General features: G+C 40.4%; 1 protein-coding gene across 1 annotated transcript in view; it reads left to right on the top strand.

Annotated features, from left to right (window-relative positions):
* KYNU (kynureninase) overlaps positions 1-17,357 on the top strand; it is a gene marked incomplete at its 3' end in the record, with an annotated part of 57,846 nt that overhangs the window by 16,700 nt on the left and 23,789 nt on the right. Inside the window, exons 4-10 of the mRNA XM_082001722.1 lie at positions 449-531; positions 6,237-6,298; positions 7,190-7,261; positions 8,664-8,738; positions 10,080-10,226; positions 16,249-16,347; positions 17,117-17,190. Of these exons, the coding sequence (XP_081857848.1) occupies positions 449-531; positions 6,237-6,298; positions 7,190-7,261; positions 8,664-8,738; positions 10,080-10,226; positions 16,249-16,347; positions 17,117-17,190 (612 nt within the window). The remainder of the gene's footprint in view (positions 1-448; positions 532-6,236; positions 6,299-7,189; positions 7,262-8,663; positions 8,739-10,079; positions 10,227-16,248; positions 16,348-17,116; positions 17,191-17,357) is intronic.

The raw sequence follows: 17,357 nt of genomic DNA, 5'->3' as shown, positions 1-17,357 counted from the left end.
CATCCTCTGCACCATACAACGTTCAGCTAGAAATGCAGGCAGAGTAACTCTGCGATCTCTGCTTTCTGTGTAGTTTGTGTGAGCCGGGCTTAGCGGGGTGCCATCCCCCACCGGGCACCACCGTGCCCACTCCCGGAGCCTTCCTGCGCCCATGCAGCCGCTTCCAGAGGGCTTGTGAAAAAGCTACTGTCTCTAATATTGAGGGATTTCTGGAGGAATTTTGCGGGCCAGAATGAATAGCTTTCAAGCAATTGAAAACCTGACAGATACCAATGAATCGCATTTGCTACAAGCTTTAATGGCGTGATAAAAGTGCCGTGCTCAGCTTAGGAGAGTCTCCTCCTCCTCCTCCCTCCTCCAAATGTGGGATCTCCACATCGGGTAAGTTTCTTACGCATGATCCAAAGGGAACAGCATATGTTTTCATGGTTTGCCTCTTCCTTTTCAGAGGTGTTCACGGCCATTTCAATGGTCAGCGCCCGTGGGCTTTGGCAGACGAGTGCATCCTGGACCTGATGGCTAAGGTGGTTGGTAGGTGTGAACTGCAGGGAAAATCTTTCTCTAGAAATGGAAACAATTTTTTTTTTTTTCTTTCAAGATTGAAGGTCCTGAAATTCTGTAACCAGAATCCAGTTCCTTGCATTCTTTTGTTTTAAAGTAGTTTTTCTGACTGCCTTGTGCATGGACTAACACTTTCTTTTAAGGCTGCAAGTGACCCAAGAGATGAATGTATGCAATACTATATGAGCATATGCATATCATGAAACTAATTGCAGTGAAGGTTTTCTTGGAGCATCGTAAACCACTTGGTCTAAGTCCTCAGAAGCCCTTTTAAAGGGCACTTGGCATTACAGATTCTCAGTCTCTCTCCTAGAAGTAAACCAATGAACTTTCCCCTTTGAAAAATTATTTCTATCTAGACATTTTCTGCTTTTCCTCCTTTCCCCGCCACCCAATCCAGCCTCATATTTGAGAACTGCTTATGTCAATGAAGCAGATAATTGGGGCAGGACCTGCTATTTGTAAGTTCCCATTACCCAGCTGTACCCCTTGAGGAGTCTGCCGTGCTGCAGGACCTCGGCAGTAAATGCATCTCGTTATCCTAGAGATTGAGAAGGAGCCCTGAAGACTTCTCCTGGTGAGTTTGCCAGCCATGAAAGCAGTCGTCTGAGTCTGAACGCAAATTTCCTGTGTCGCCTCTTAGTCTAACCTGTGTGTAGTTGCTGAAATAATCTTCACTGGGATTTCCTTCAGAGCTGTTGCTGTCAGAAGGGGGAAGAGAAATTATGTTGTCAGGGTCCCTCCCAGACCCTTTTTCTCCCCAACTCCTACAGCCGTTGTCAGGGCTAATTTAGTAGAGTTTAGTGAGATTTAGGCAGTATTTCAATTTAGCCATTGAAGGCAACTGTCAATACTGACTGCCTGAACGGAATTATCCGGTGTTCATTTGTGCCTTCACTAAGGAGAAATATTACAGTTAAGTTGACCTACTGTAAGCTAGATATTGTCTCGTAATTTTTCATCCAACAATAGACAAGTGTTCAGCGAGAAAGCTATGTTTTTTGTCCTTCAAGAGAAGCAAGCGGGGTCTGAACAACTAGAAACAGAGACATTAAGGAATGTTTCATGGCAGGTTTATTTATATATTTATAAACAAACTCACTTCTTAATGAAGTTTTCAAACAGCTAAAATACTGGGCATTATTATTGGAGCAGAGCAAATATAGGAAAATATTATTATAGTTGGTCTATCCATGATGTAAGCACTAAGACAACATAAACCAGTGTGGTTATGCTGGGCATCATTGGGCTAAGCAGAACGATCCCATCTGCAGAACGAAATAAGAACCAAAATGCAGATTGGTGGTTCTGATTTTGGAAGTTGCTACCATAGTACGTAGTATTGCTTAGGAGGTTAAGAAATTACTTTTCTTGTTTTCATTACATTCAAGGGCAAGCTCAGGATATTTGTCTATGAACTACTATAGAACATAAAAACGTAAGATTGTAAAGGGGTGTTGAAATGCTGAATGCAGCTGATTTAGGGATTTCTCTAGTCTGATCTCTCCTGGCAAGTGGATGTTCTCATTCTGGTAGGGTGTAGCTGGGGAGCTGTGGGCAGGTGGTGAAGTGTGACCTGTCACACAAGTGTCCCCATGCACAATAAGGGCTTTTAAATCGGAAATTTTGAACTTAACTGGAGGGTGGAGAATTTATCTTACGTCTTAGGAGAGTGGGAGAGTACTCGCACTACCTACTTGCAGGCACTTGAATTAGTAAAGTAACAAGGTAGACCGTCGACGCTCTTCACGTAACCAGGAGAGAGCGCCAAGATCCCCCAAAGGGCAGCTTGGAGCACCTAAATTATCATCCTTCTGTGCGTCACTTTCTGTGGAAGTTTGCCACTGCTCTGTTTGCAAAACGTGGGCCCCCGTGAGCTCCCCGCAGGCTGTCGGGGTAGGCTGAGCGCTGACCTCCTGCCAGCGCGGGCATCAGCTCGGCCCCGGCTTTGGGTTCAGAGTCACTGCAGAGAGTCAGGCCGGGAGGTTTTTTTTTCCCCTTAACCATCTGTCTTGCAGAGGCTGCCAGCACAGTGTGCGTTATAATATTTGTTTAACTAAAAGTACTCTGGGTGTAAGGAGAGGGAAAGGAGAGCTTTGCTTAAACTTAATCTACTTTCTTATCCGTCTGTATTTTTCTTTTGGTTTGCAATTTCTATATGACACTGGTGTTTTTTTAATCATAGTGGCCAGACTACACTGAATTTTTTACAACTTTGTTCATTTTAAAATATATTTTCAAGTTTCATATTAAAAAATTATGATGACTGAAGTCACCCTACCATTTACCTACTTTTGTTTTTAAAATTCTTTGTTGGGAGGGGTTTCATAGTCCTGTCTTCCTCAGAAGTAAAGGGCATGTCAACATTATCAGTTTAGTTTTTATTTTCTGGATTTTTTGGACTTTGTTTAATTGAATCATAAAATGTGGTTTGGGGTCAAATCTGACCCCCAGTTTCACAAGCCTTTTATTTATATAAAATCCTCATAGCTTTTTTCAAGTCCTAGGTGAGTGATTCTTACAAAGAAAATACATTGATTTTGCCCAAATAATGGGTGCATTGTAATAAAATCTGATTTTAAAAATTATAGGTAATAGTGAACAGACTAAGAGAATAAATGCAGGAGAAATGGTATGTTAAAATACTCTCTTCCAATGTGGTATTTACAGTTGAGTACTGTTTTCCAGCAAGGTGTAATGTGTACGGGTTGAGTGAATTCTGAATTTCCCTTTTTAGTGAATTTATAAGAACATAAACAGAATTTTACCCTGTTTTTTATTCAATATTTACCGTGTTATGGAGGAGGAAGAATTGTCATTTCTCACTTTAAGCAGTAGCAGCAAGTAGAAGTTATTCGGTGAGATTTATTCAGGAATGGACTAAAGACTGTAAAATATCTTTGTCCGTTTAATGGTTTATAGTGCTATAACATCTTGCTTATTAAACGCAGTCACATTTTCTTGTTCAATGAAAGTTACAGTAGTAAATACATTGTGAGATGCAGAGTCAAGGTCAGTGGAGGCCAAAGCTTTTTTGCTATGCTCACACCGAGTGGCAGAACACAGTGACGGTAATCTCGACTTCTCCTACCAGACTTTATTAAAACATTACAACCTTGGCGGGATCACCTTCTGATGGAACAAGATTAACTGTATGGCTGCTGCTGTACAGCGTGCTCAGGCAGGTCTCTGTTGAGGGAGGACTGAATGCTGGGCAGATTTGTAGTGACTTTGAGTGATAAGGATTATTTGAAATAACCAAACTATTTCCAGAATTGGGGCCTTTAGCCTTTTTTCAATCATTTTACAAAATACTTTTTACTTACTCTGGTGAGGATCAGGCTCCCACTGCAGTCAGAGAGGAGAAGGATGGCAGTGTCTGCCTAACGCAATCATAATTGTCTCTCAAGTTGTACTTTGCAAATGCTGCTTCCTTTTATTAAAGAGGAGATTTATCAAGCAGAACATACAGGTTTTAGCCTGTCTTGGAGATATGGTATAAAGTTAGGAAATATGGAAAGCAAACATAATTTTGTCTCCTGTGTGCTGGGTCTTTGAATATTGTAATAGGTTAATTGGATCATGGAAAGGTTGTTTTCCGAAATGCAGTACAGGTTATAAAGGATAACAGTTTTCCAATGACACGGATGAGGTTTGTTTTGTGGGCATGAAATTCAATAATGGAAAGCTTTTAATAAATATATAATTTACGGAAGACCAAGACTTACATGACAAATGTAGTGTCATATTTAATTTGGGATGCTAGCATGCAGCTAAAAATGATCTACAGATTAACCATTTGTTCTATACAGAAACGGTACAGCAGGCAGAGGACTGTTCATGCAGAATTTGCTGTGAGAGCCACAGATTTCATGGAAGAGGCAGAGGGATAAATAAGAACAGTACCGTTTCTTGATGCTATCCCTTTTTTCAGCCTCAAGAGTTCCATAGAAATATTAAGACTGCAAATAATACTGTTTTGAGCTGCAGTCACTCTCTCTAGCTGTCTTCTGTATCTGCAACAGAACAGCCACAAGGTGACCTCTTCCAGCAGCATGGAGCCTGCAGATGCAATGCTATCAGAGGGAAGAAAAGAAAGCAAAGGAGAGAAGTTTAAGTGAGGGAAAGAGATTATTTTTCTATGAAGAACTAGGTCTACTTATATTTCTTCCCACAAAGTTGGTGATGTTACGGGTGTCTGGAGGAGGGAGCTTGTTCATGACATCTCTTTTCCCTCCTGGTTCATCCCCTGGACAGATCGTCCATAGTCACTGACAGCTCTTGACAGAACTTTCTGTCCAATACTACACACTTCAGCAACACAAAGAAAGGTCATTGAATACCTCAATTGGAATGATTCTTGGCTTTTCCTGTGGTGGCAGAAGCTGAGGCCTGCTTGGCAAGGATTTATGAATAAAACTTTCCTAATTATAGACTTCCATGTTCTTTGGCTATATTTGCTTGTATTGAGTTCAACCCATGGTTATGTCTTTTTCCTAGGCTGGCAAAGTACTAACTCCATGAACGTAAACACTGTGGGATATGGTGGGAGTGTCTTAGTGCTCTTGCTGACTTTCCTTTGTGTTGGTTGGGACCTTGTGTGCCCTCCAAGGCAGGGGCAGGAAAACCTAGGATTAACCTCTTTGCTTCCTGTGGCTCCCCTTACCCTTTTTACCCCAACATCATGCTTTTCTTTCCTCTTTATTGATCTCAAGGGTGGCTGTTGACCTCCCTGCCTGCTTACGCTTGTCTCCGTCCCTCCCTGCCTGCAACCTCTTTCCACCTTCAGCCAACTCCACTTCTGGGGTGATGACTAGGGCAAGGCGCATGAGCCCATCTTCCAGCTGAAGACGACTCTCAAAGCACTGATTTGTGTCAAGGGTGAATTACTGCTTTTCAACAGCAGACACCAGGCCAAACAGAAGGAAACAGGAATTGATTTTCCCCATATCTCAGTGGCACCATTCCCAACGCACAGTCCCTCATCCTGCCTAAAACCTTTCACCAGTGGTTGATAAGGGTTCGAGAATTTGTTACTAAATACTTTGTAATAACAATTAGTTGTTACTCCATTAGCTCTGCCTGTGATTTACTGTAGCCAAAAGGTATCAGTTATTAGCCTTCTTGGAGTGATATGGGTATGGCTGCTTCTCGCAAATTAATAATGCTCTGTTGTATTCAATAGGCCAACTTTGCTTGTTTTTTTTTTTTTTTTTTATTAGGATGAGATTTAGCTTGACACAGTAACCACTTACAATAGATGATTGTCTCAATGTGTTTTCTGACTTGCTTTACATATAAACTTAGGAAAAAAACAAGACTGCAAGTCTTGTTTTACGTATAGTCTTCTGACCTGATTTTTGTCTGAGGTATTAATGACAATAAATCCAGTGGTGGTTTGCTGGGAAATGGAAATACTTCATTGTTTTTTGTTTTTTGGGTCTGACCTGAAAAAATAAATATTTTCCTGCCAGTGTGGTGTGGTGAGTCAGACAAGAAATCTTTTTACTTCACTGTGATGACACCTCAAACATTTGTTTACTTTCCAGTCTTTATAGAGACATTGACTGAAAACTTACTTTTGCTTTCTCAACAATGTACTAGATTTCTCTGAAATTACAAAGAAAATCCTAACTAGGGTTGTTTTTGTTTACGGGTTTTTTTAATTCTTTCAGGGGCTCAAAGACATGAAGTAGCCTTAATGAATGGGCTAACTGTTAACTTGCACCTCCAGATGGTACGTCTTTACGATGTTTATTTGATGTTGTGTTGACAAATACCTTTTCCTTTCTTTATGAATGTAAGCAGAAAGACTTGGTTCAGCTGAATGAAGATGTGAAGCTTCATTTTGTGAGGTTCACGCAAAAAAAATTATCACATGTATCCACTCCTCTATAACACGTCTCTGACCTTTGTTAAATTAAGAAACCTGAAGCAGGGCAGGATGGGGCCAAGCACAAGCCAATTTTCCTGGCTGCTCTGCCCTGAATTAGGTGCAACACAGCCAGACTTGTGCCAAACTTCTTGAGTACACAGGCCATGCTGAGCTCTGTGTAACCACTGCTAGCATGAACAGGAGGGCTTGTAAGTCTTCTCCTAGACCTATCAGCATGGTGGCAAGCCCAACTTGGCTCCACTTGAGGACCTGAGAAGGAAAGACCATTCAGCTAAAGGCGCTGAGATGAAATCTTTGCAGAAGGCTTAGTCCCTTGGTCAGGCTTGTTTCAGAGGAGGGGATGATTTGATAACTAGTGTTTTAGGGCAGGAATGGAAATCCAGTTCCTTTGCACTGTTTGCCAATCTTCAACCACCGCTTTTGCTTGCGGGATGGAGCTGGGTGAAATCCCAGCTTTCCTGGCCACAGTCAAAGCTTTGCCATCTATTCCTGTGAGTGCAAGTTTTCACTGTTGGAATTTTGTGGCCTTTGTTATGGATATATGAAATATGGTATTATAATGCTTTCCTACTTTGATAAATGTTAAATGGACGAAGAGGTATTTGTAATTTCTGGGGGATTCTCTGTAGTCTGCAAGAAGTAAAGCAGTCTTTATTAAGTTATGTACTGGGAGCATCTCTCTCATCTCTGCTTAGATACATTTTAACATTTTTTTTTTTTTGTTCTTAACAGCTATCTTTCTTTAAGCCTACTCCAAGACGCTATAAAATTCTTCTAGAAGCCAGAGCTTTTCCCTCTGACCATGTAAGAAATTAATATTTCACTATATTTATATTATTAATCATATCTTTTCAAAGAATATCAGTAGTCTGATTTGAATATTTATTAGCTCATCTTGTCCAAGTAACGTTATAATAAAAAAAAAAAAATCTGTCAGGAGCTTTTGAGCTCAGCATATTTTACAGATCGTAGCTTTATTCCTTTTGTTCAAATAAAAAAATGTTACAAGAGGAAAAGATTGAATGGGTACATTGATTTATTAGTCTTTTTAAAGACATTGAGCAAACTACTGGCCTAAATCAACTGAAGTTGTAAATGTTTTATTAATTCTTGTTGCTGTTTTACTTTATGAAACCAAATCAATACAAACTCACAACATTAACACTTATATATCCCCAGACAGAGATGGAAATATTTGTTCTTAGCACTTTAGATTACTAGTTCAAACAGAATTTGTCTGCTATGAATTAGGAGACAATAGCCCGTGAATCACAGCTTAGAGCAAATTAATCTTTGAGATTGTGGCCCACTGCTACTTTATCATCAACTCCGTAAACTCGTGGAAATTGGTAACAAATTTGTTCTCTGAGGTGTGATAAAAATGACTCAAGCTACTAACAGGTTTATTTGTAACGAAGTTGGTGGCACAGATGTATAAACGTCAAATTGCCTTTATTCTGGGTAATGTTCATACCCGCGTTTGTTCCAGGCACACTTGTACATTTGGACTCCATCATCTTAAATTTCTACGGCACTTCACTAATAACCTGTGCAACTGCCATCACTTCAGTTCCTGTCATGTAATTTTAAACTATTTTATAGTATTATTTGCTGATTTTTTTTACGCTATCTCCAGCACCATTATTTATTGATAAAATCAGTGGGTAGGATTTTCAAAATTGCCTGAGAGTGTAGAGCTCTCATTTCTTCCCAGCTATGCGGCAAATCTAAGACGTGAGAAGAGCATGGGACAGCGTATATGGGTTGGCCAAACCTCGTTGGCGTTGACAGCAGTGCGTACGTGACAGCCTGGCATTTAGTATGTGCCACCAAGCAAAGTGGGTACCCAGGGCCCCGGAGAGGTGATGTTCAGTCGTCTTCCCTGGCTGTTATCCTTGCAGGCTTTGCTTGCTGACCTGCGGTAAAGCGCAAACTGCACCACGCTTCCACCCTCATTCTGCTCCATAAACTTATCCTGTAGGATTTTGACTTCGACTTTTTCTTTGCTGGCTGATGTAAATTAAATTCTGATCTTTTTCAAACCAAAGGGAAATCAATGACATTTTCAGTTGGATTAGGCTTTCAAGCATTAATGTTAGTGAAAGGCAGGCATCTGAATCCCTTTTCTGAAGTTGTGGTGTGTTTTTCTTTTAGTTGTCTTATCGTGTAATTGCACTAATGTGCTCTGCATGGAAATCTCTTCTAGTATGCTGTTGAGTCCCAACTGCGTCTTCATGGACTTGATGTGGAGAAATGCATGCTCATGATGCAGCCACGGCAGGTTGGTGAGATAGATGTCGGTTCTGCTTGCTGTCACTAAGGGCAGAAACATATTTCATAGGAGAGTAGTCACGCATTCCCAAATACTCTAGCATCTGCCCGCAGAAGTTATAATATGTTTCTACTAATACTTTTAGGTAAAATTTATGAATTGCATATTCTGTTTCTGTGTATATTTTTTTTTATTAGACCCCATTTTGTAACTGTCTCGTTCAAGAAGTTCATTTTCCTTAAAGAACAAAAAATGTTATTTTCCCGATTTTTCCTGTTTGCAAAAACTGACAGCACCCTGAGAAAACTGCGAAATATAGTAGCTCGTTCAGAAACCCCAATGTCCTTTTAATGTCCCAAGGTAAAAGATTGCCAGAACACGAACACCACTGCGTCTGTATCAACACAGGCTCAGGGAAAGTTCTGCTTTGAGTAATATGCAATTCAGATTAATTTGAAAGCCTGCCTTTCTTCACTTTCGCGGTACTAAGAACTTTGCCATCTAACTATAAACTGATGGTGACCTTGTGCTTCTGAAATCTGAGTCATCTTGTGAGTAAAGAGCCCACTCCTGAAGGCTTGATAGATTTGCAAAGATTGTTGAGATAATAACAGTTACTTGCAATTCAAGAATCTTGCCCATGCTCTTTTCAGTAACGAGTCTAATTTAATTCTAGGTTTCCACTGCCTAATTGATCCCTAGGTGGTGGTATATTTTACATGATCCCTTGCTAGCAAGACAGGAGGAGGACGGGGCAGTAATTTTCCTATAAAGAATCAAGAATGAGGTTTTTTGTTTTTTGGTTGAAATTCCTCTATAGTTAATGACTCCAGGTTTGGGGATTTTTGTACTTTTGAAGATGTGAGACTTATTGTTTATGAAATATAAATATGGCAGGTTTATAATAGCTTCCTGTGGGATACAAAGTTTATCAGAAAAGTACAGAGTGAAACTGATAGAAAATTTTCAAGTCTTGTAGGCGTCACAAATTTCAGAAGCCACATAAAATCATTATATATGCTGTTTGCAGCAGGATTTTTTTTACTGTAAATTAAAACTCTCTGAAATATTAAAGAATATGAAGCATGCTAGAATATTAAATGAATAGACTTTTTATAACTGGCATCTTCATGATAAGTTTGCTAAGGATTTTTTTTTTTGTTTGAGGTAACTTACTCATAGGCTACTTCATAGCACTACCTTTGTATATCATTACTATGCTAAGGATTTGCTTTTGATCTCCTTATGCAAGCAGCATGGCTCATGGTAAAATATAGATTATGAAATAAGAAATGACAGTTTCATTACTGCCAGAGTTGATGTAAAATGTGTGCTTTAACTTTATTTTAGGGGGAGGAGACCTTGAGGATTGAAGATATCCTTGCTGTAATTGAGAAGGAAGGGGACTCTATTGCTGTCATTCTGTTCAGTGGGGTGCAGTACTACACGGGACAGCTGTTTGACATCCCTAGAATAACAAAGGCTGGCCAAGAAAAGGTAGGACTGCTCCAGGCCCATCCTTTTAACACCAATTTTAGATTAATTTTCTTTGTGAAACATTTTTAGTTTCTACTTTTCATGGAACAAAACAGAGCACATGTGGAGACCTGTGATGCTCTGATAAAAAGTAAAAGCACCCTGTGCCCGGAGCCACTGGGGGCTGTGTGCTTCATGAAGAAATTGCTTTCACAGGGCTATCTTGCAGGTGTGACTTAAGCTATATGGAGAGATAATTCATTACTATTAACTTCTACTGGGCTTGTTTTGAAGGATAGAATTTCAAGAGGTTCAGTGGAGAAGGAGGAGGAGGAAATCACAGCTCCAATCTCTCTCTCTCTCTTTAAAAGTTAGTTTGCATTAGATTTCTGCTTTTTGGCAGACTCACAGTTTTCCTCTGTTCCTGCAGCCACGCAATGGCAGGTTTTGCCCCCAGTGAGCATGGAGGTGAGCTGCCCATGGAGCCAGCAGTGTTTCAACTCGGCTGATCGGTTTTCCGGAGACAGGCATAACATGGAGCACCTCAACATCACAAGACGACTGTATTTTAGTGATGACTCAGCCTTCGGAGCTTGCAGGCAGCGTGCTCCGTGGACATAGCTGTAAAACTTCTTTAACCATCTCGATTGCCTCAGGAATCCAGGAGAAAATAGTTTTTAATTAAGTCTTCTTATCAATAAGAGGTCACCAGACTTTCTGTAGGGGCAGTCTTTTACTGGATGTGCCTTATCTTATATAGGATTAAACCACTCAAGGATAAACTTATTTAGTATTACTGGATTTTGGCAAACCAGCTAACTATTTCTATTTGATGTTTTAACTCTCTGGAGAGCTTCCTGGCTCACATCAGACTATACATCTTCTGTTGCTGTAGGTTTGGCAGTGGAAATTTTTCTGGAGGTCAGGGAGTAAGTTATGCTGCTGGAAAGTGGTGGTAAAATCTCCCCTGGGAGAGCACAGCAGGTGTGAGAGCTACTGCAGGGCCCGTGGGATATAAAAAGGGAATGTTCTCACAGAGCAGCACCTGGCAACAAAATTGGTCCTGATCGCAGTACAAAACAAGACTGACTTCTGACATGAATGCAGAAAGCCAAGGAAGAAAGAAACGGAGGGAGTAAGCCACAGGGGGCAATGGGTCTGTGCGTTGGCTCCACGTGCCTCTAAAAGCAACACCCTCATGGTGCCTTCCTTGTATCTTCCAGCACTTTGCTGACCGCAAATAATCAAAAGGCCACGTGGAAGTGCTTGGAAGGGAAGATGGGTCGTTAACAGGATGACTCCAGCCACTGCTCTGCTTGCTCTCATTCCTGGTGGCAGCGAAGCTTTTGTTGGGCCGCCAATGCCTACATGCCTACGGTGCTGCTGCCTGGAAATCTGCTCCGTGATGTGTCTGAAAGGTGTCAGAGAGAGAAACCTTTCTTCTCTACTGTAAATACGAAGAACCTGGGAAAAGCCTATCACTTTACTGCCTCTCTAAAGATGTTCTCTGGATTGTGGGACACATGCTTGAGTGAGAGCGATGCAGTTTCACTGAAAGCTATGAACTACCCCAAAGTGGCTAAGAACCTATGTTCTGGGGAAAAGTAGTCACTGATAGCCCATTACATGGAGGAAAAATGGATTTGATGTTTGTACTATCTGAGGAGATAACCAGGACTTGGTGGAGAGAGCTTAAAATTTCTATAAGGCTGTGCAAATAATAACATTGACTTGAGGGAGTGTGCTTCCGCACGGATGTACACAAAACCACCACCCGCTTACAGAGACTGTATCATGCTACTGAAGAGGAGAGCAATTTCTGCCAGCAGTTAGTACTCCATCAGGCACAGATAGATACCGCTTCCACCTGCATGCCTGTTAAAAATGCCATAACTTAGAAGTGAATCTCTTCTTCCAGAGTTTTTTCAAAATGGAGGGGAAAAAAAAAATAATTGTCAGTCTCTTCGTGGCTAGAGCATGTAGGACTGGGATCCAGGTAGATTCATGACCTAAAATGTTATTAGTGTGTTTAAAAAGAAAAAGTAATTCAGCCTGAAGAACTGCTTGAGTACCTATAAGGCTTGAAAAGCATGAGCCAGCCCTGTTTTTATTTCCCTACTGTCAGATATGCTCAGCTCAATGTCCTTAAGGATTCTGCTCCTGGGTTAAGTGATGTTTATATGTTTATTCAAACCACTATGTAACATACTGTTACACCACACTTAAACATCTGCATATAGCAAATATTTACTTGAACAGCTATGAAATCAGGGATTCTTGAAGAGTTTGCTGTCTTAATATTGGTAAGAGGTATTCCTGTATCCTGCTGCCTGTCTTGGTCTCAGGGCTTCTGGTTACCAGAAAGCCCAAAATGTTGTCTCTTCAAAAGCAATTGGTTCCTCTCCTGTGTTCCCAGTTCAGAGCTGATGTTAGGAGCTGCCACAGGGTTAGAGGAGAACAAGAAAAAAACTGCTGAACCACAGTCATCAGCATCTGTGTAATGTGTATGGGCTTAATTTCTGTTTGGTGGCATCCAACCAGTCCCTGTTCCCAGGCTGACAAGCTTTCAGGACAGTAAGTGTGTGGACTTACTGTCCACACAGATATCTCCTTCAAGAGCTTCTGGACCTGATGAAACCAGCAGTGGTTAGAACAATCGTCTTATACATGACGTATTATCACAGAAAGGCTGGAAGTCCTTTAAAATGTTTATTAAAAGAGGATAAGCCCGAGAAGTCATGTTCATAGCAAAACATGGAAGGCTCCCCTTCCTGGTGATGAAGGGTGGTGAATGACCCCATGCTCCTGAAGAGAAAATAGGCTGGAGAGAGCTGACAAGTAAGAAAGTCAGAAGGGGAAAATAGAAGGTGGAAGCGTCATTTGAGAAGAGGAGGAAAAAAGTCACCTGTCAGCCAGTGTAGCAGAGAGAAAACTCCTACACAGACGGTCTTAATAATTCTTTTAATGTACAATTGAAATAAAATCCTGTAGCGTTGTACCTTATGAGGGCTTGGCTAGAGATTTGAGCTGCAAGCTCAGGAGGTCTGGAAAATGTCTTAGGATTCTTGAGGTCAATCATTTATGAATTAAGTTACTGATTTCCTTTTACATTTTTTAAACCAATTTCCTAAGTTCTCTACGTACGTTAAGATTCCTCTCAGAGTGAAAGCTCTGCACATAGACAGCTTCATTAAGTCATTAAATATTAAATGAACTAAATTAAGCTTGAAAAATTACCTCAGGCTATTTTTCCATCTTACGTCTCTCAGATAAATCAAAATTACTACATATTGTGTAAGAGACTCATCAGCAGGCTGAAGAGGATGTAACAGTTTTCCTTGTTTCATACTTTTGTGCTTGCTCTGGAGGATGGAGGGGGTTGAGTCGTTTTATTCTTCCACAAGTGAAGAAATGGCTGACTTTTAGGAGACTCTAGCTTTCAAATACAATTTTCATTTCGTAAGTTATATTGTACTTTCCACTGACTCCATACTGTATGTAAAGTATTTTAATCTCTTGAGTCTCAGTAGGAAGAGCTTTAAGATCCTTCATCTTCATTTCTTTTCCTGTCTCTCTTTCTAAATGTCCCAGCTTTGCTGGTGTGAAGCTGTCATTTCTCTCCCTCTCTCCAAATGTCATTGTCCATGCTGAGTTGTTACCTGCTGGTTATCAGCAGCTACCCAGACACTTTGCAGAAATGACTTTTAGATGTTAGAATAAAATGGAAGAGGCAGGGGAGAGCACATGTCCTCTTCTTTGCCCAGAGCAGATGGAGAACTGTTTTCCCCCTAGTCTGGGGAAGCGATGCTCCCACGCAGTCCCCGTTCTGCGTGGCTTGTGCAGGGCGAGTTGTTGCAGTTTGTTTTACTTTTTCCCATGCAATCTGTGTGGCTAAACATTTGCTGTTTGTGTGACTCGAGTGCCAGACGCCTCCCCCGGCAAAGCAAACCAGCACCACCCATCTTGCAGATAACAACTTGAACAAAATGGTACGAGTGGGTGTTCCCGAGACGATGCAGGAAACCTGCCAGCACTGAACCCGGATTTTCAGGCTATGCCTCCTTAGTAAGTTAAATAGTGCAGAGTAGGATTTACCAACCAATTTCAAAACACTGGGGAGCCCTTAAAGCGGCTCAGGGAGATGACCCATGGGCGGAATGTCGGTGGCTGTGGGCTATGAGCCCACAGTGCGGGTGCAAACTGATCTATTCCAGCCAGCATCAGTGCCCAAGGACGTTTGTGTGTGTTGAGGTTACAGCTATAGGTATAGCTATGGAGCCTTGTAATACTTCCGTTACTGCGAGGACATCCAACCTGCTGGTGTCCTAAGGAGTCTTGTCCTACCTCCCATTTACTGTCTTTCTGTAAACTTGTGCTTAAACATATATTGTTATGGAGTTTATCACTTACCAACAGGGAAAGGACAACTGATTTTAACACAAGGCTTACCATAGAATTAAATTTCTTACAGTTTTTTTTTTTAATGAGCAACTACTGGTTTTTTTGTTTGTTTAATGTTGTTAATGTACTGCCAGACACATCCGTTTCCACTGTAACCAATGAAGCTCTCATCGCAGTTGTCCAAAAAAGGTTGTTGGGACCTGTGTATGGAGGGATACCTGTAAATGTTTAAATCCAGTCAACTGAAGTTTTGAAGTTAATGCCTTAAAACCTTATGAAATACTTCTTGTTCAATAGCAGATTTGCTTTAGTTTGCTGTGGCTTATTTCTCTGAACCAAGGCCATTTTCTGTCTGAATGAGAGTGTTCCCACGGGCGTTCAGTGGGCTTCAGCTTCTCTGCATGAACTTCACCATTCCACTTGATTGGTCTGAACTCACTTCTGTGTGTCCCTGTGAAGACAAGCCACCAAGGGTGTGAAGGCTAGACTTTATTGGAACTTAGGTTCTGTTTAAGAGCAAATGCTCAGATCATGCAAATGCTACAGCAGTGAGTTTTCTTTCCATTGTTTTGGAGCGACTTCTCAAGCTGATAACTTCACTAAAGCCTCCATTAGAATTAGTGTCACATCTTCTTAAAATGCTGCTTCATTGAAAATTTTATCTAGTATATACAGAAGATTAAATGTACCAAAGTACTCTTTAAAGAACTTAGCTAAGGCTCCCTTAGTGCAAGAAGCAGCAAGAAATTCTTAAAATCTTTTGTTTAATTATAGGACGTTGATTTTTCTGAAGCCTATGCTCTTGCTCTTATTCCTACCATGCTGCTTGCAAGCTGGCTGTTTGTGTTTTAAAAGCAAAATGCAAAATAACATTTAATTTATAGTCCAGGCACAGAAAGCAGTTTTATTTCTCTGCACTTAAATAAATAGCAAAGCTTGAAAGAACTTTTCAGTTTAAAAATGCTGCCATCCAGTGGTTATTTTGTGTGTAAATCTGGTACTTTTTGATCTATACATTCGTGGTCCTTATGCTTCCCCCCCTCCCCAAGTGCCCTATGCAAATTGTGGTTATGACAAATACAACACTTTTCACAGAAATGACAGATGCTTTTGTAACTTTTTAGGGATAAGTACAAAAGTCCTTAAAGATCAATGTCTTGTATAGGCTGCTGTTTCACTCGCTTGGATTCCCAAAGAGCAAGATCCTCATAGTTTAAATATCAGGGAGACCTTAAGTATAAGTATATAGTGAAATATACTTGTTCATGAGTGACTGGCATCATTATGTATATTACTATTTTGTGTGTGCCCAGAGCTTGTCATGTCATACAACAGTTTGAAATAATGCATTAATTCTGAATACTTATTTCAAGTGATTCTACTTTACTGGAAGAGGAAAAAAAAACCTTAGGAATCTCAACCATATGCAAGCGTAGTTGAAGACAAGCCCACAAAACAATTCATGATTTCTACATGTATCTATGGTATAGAAAACTTGTTTCTAGTAATAACTCAAAACAGATGGAACTTGATAACATGCCTATATAGAAAGCAAGTAAAGCTCTAAAAATATTTTTTCAATAATAATTTTATAGTGATGAATATCGTGATAAGTAGTGTATTAATTATCTCTGTCCTACAGGGTTGCTTTGTTGGGTTTGACCTGGCTCATGCTGTTGGGAATGTAGAGCTTCATTTGCATGACTGGGGAGTAGATTTTGCCTGCTGGTGCTCCTACAAGGTAAAATAGATTCGCTGTTTGAGACTATTTTCCATAACGTCGCTTATATGATGGGTCAGCAAGCAGGTCAGATGAATAAGAACTGCACCTGAACTGTTGATCAAGACTTGGCTGAATGTTTGAACCAGCCATAATGAGGAGGTGGACACTGACTTTAGTGGTGGTTTGGTTATGAGAGGTTCCAAAAGACAATAGTGGCAATGACCTGCAAGGTCTTGTCGATGTGAGGGGGATGCTAGTGATGGTTAAACATCTGCTCTGAAGCACACTCTGCTCTGTGGTCACAGTACTGGAGACTCTTCTCATTTCCCATATTGAGAAGGTCTTGCGGCTATAAGATTTTCTTAAGTAGTCCCTAAATAAGAGAATGTTCTTGCCTAAGCTTAAATAACTTCAGATCACAGAACAAGATGTCTTAAGTTCCTTTTACTTCTCTTAAGAATAATCTTACTAGGTATAGATTTAGTCAGCTGAATTGTTTGATGATTTTGTTATGTTATGACATGGGACTGTTACTTCAATTTTCTAGCCTTTTGTCTGTTAGACTTCAAATATCAGAGGTAAGCCAAGAAAGATATTTTTAGAACTCATCTGAAAAAATATATCTGCTTTTACCTACATCAGCACTTTGAGACAAATGCTAAGACGCCCAGTTAGAAACCACTAGGAATATTAAAATTGGTCTGTTTTATAGAGCGGAGTGCGGGAAGAAAAGCTATACTTTACAGACAATAAGCATGACGTGTACATGTTGTTTTATTCTTTGCAGTATTTAAATTCTGGAGCAGGAGGCCTTGCTGGTGCCTACATTCATGAGAAGCATTCCCAGAGTATTAAACCAGCGTAAGTATATTTCTACACTCAAATAAGAGGTGCTGTGGAGTTTAAATGGGAAAACATCTTCCTTTTGAGTTGAGTTCTGAAAATGAGGAAGTGTATACATTCCTAGAGTAGGGACATGTGTATCTATGTATATATGGACGCATATACATATATATATACACGCATAT

The sequence above is a fragment of the Phaethon aethereus genome, assembly GCF_964289735.1.
Source record: "Phaethon aethereus genome assembly, chromosome: 6".
NCBI classification, from domain to species: domain Eukaryota; kingdom Metazoa; phylum Chordata; class Aves; order Phaethontiformes; family Phaethontidae; genus Phaethon; species Phaethon aethereus.
Note: the sequence above shows the minus strand (reverse complement) of the source record. Positions and strands in the feature narration are given on the sequence as shown.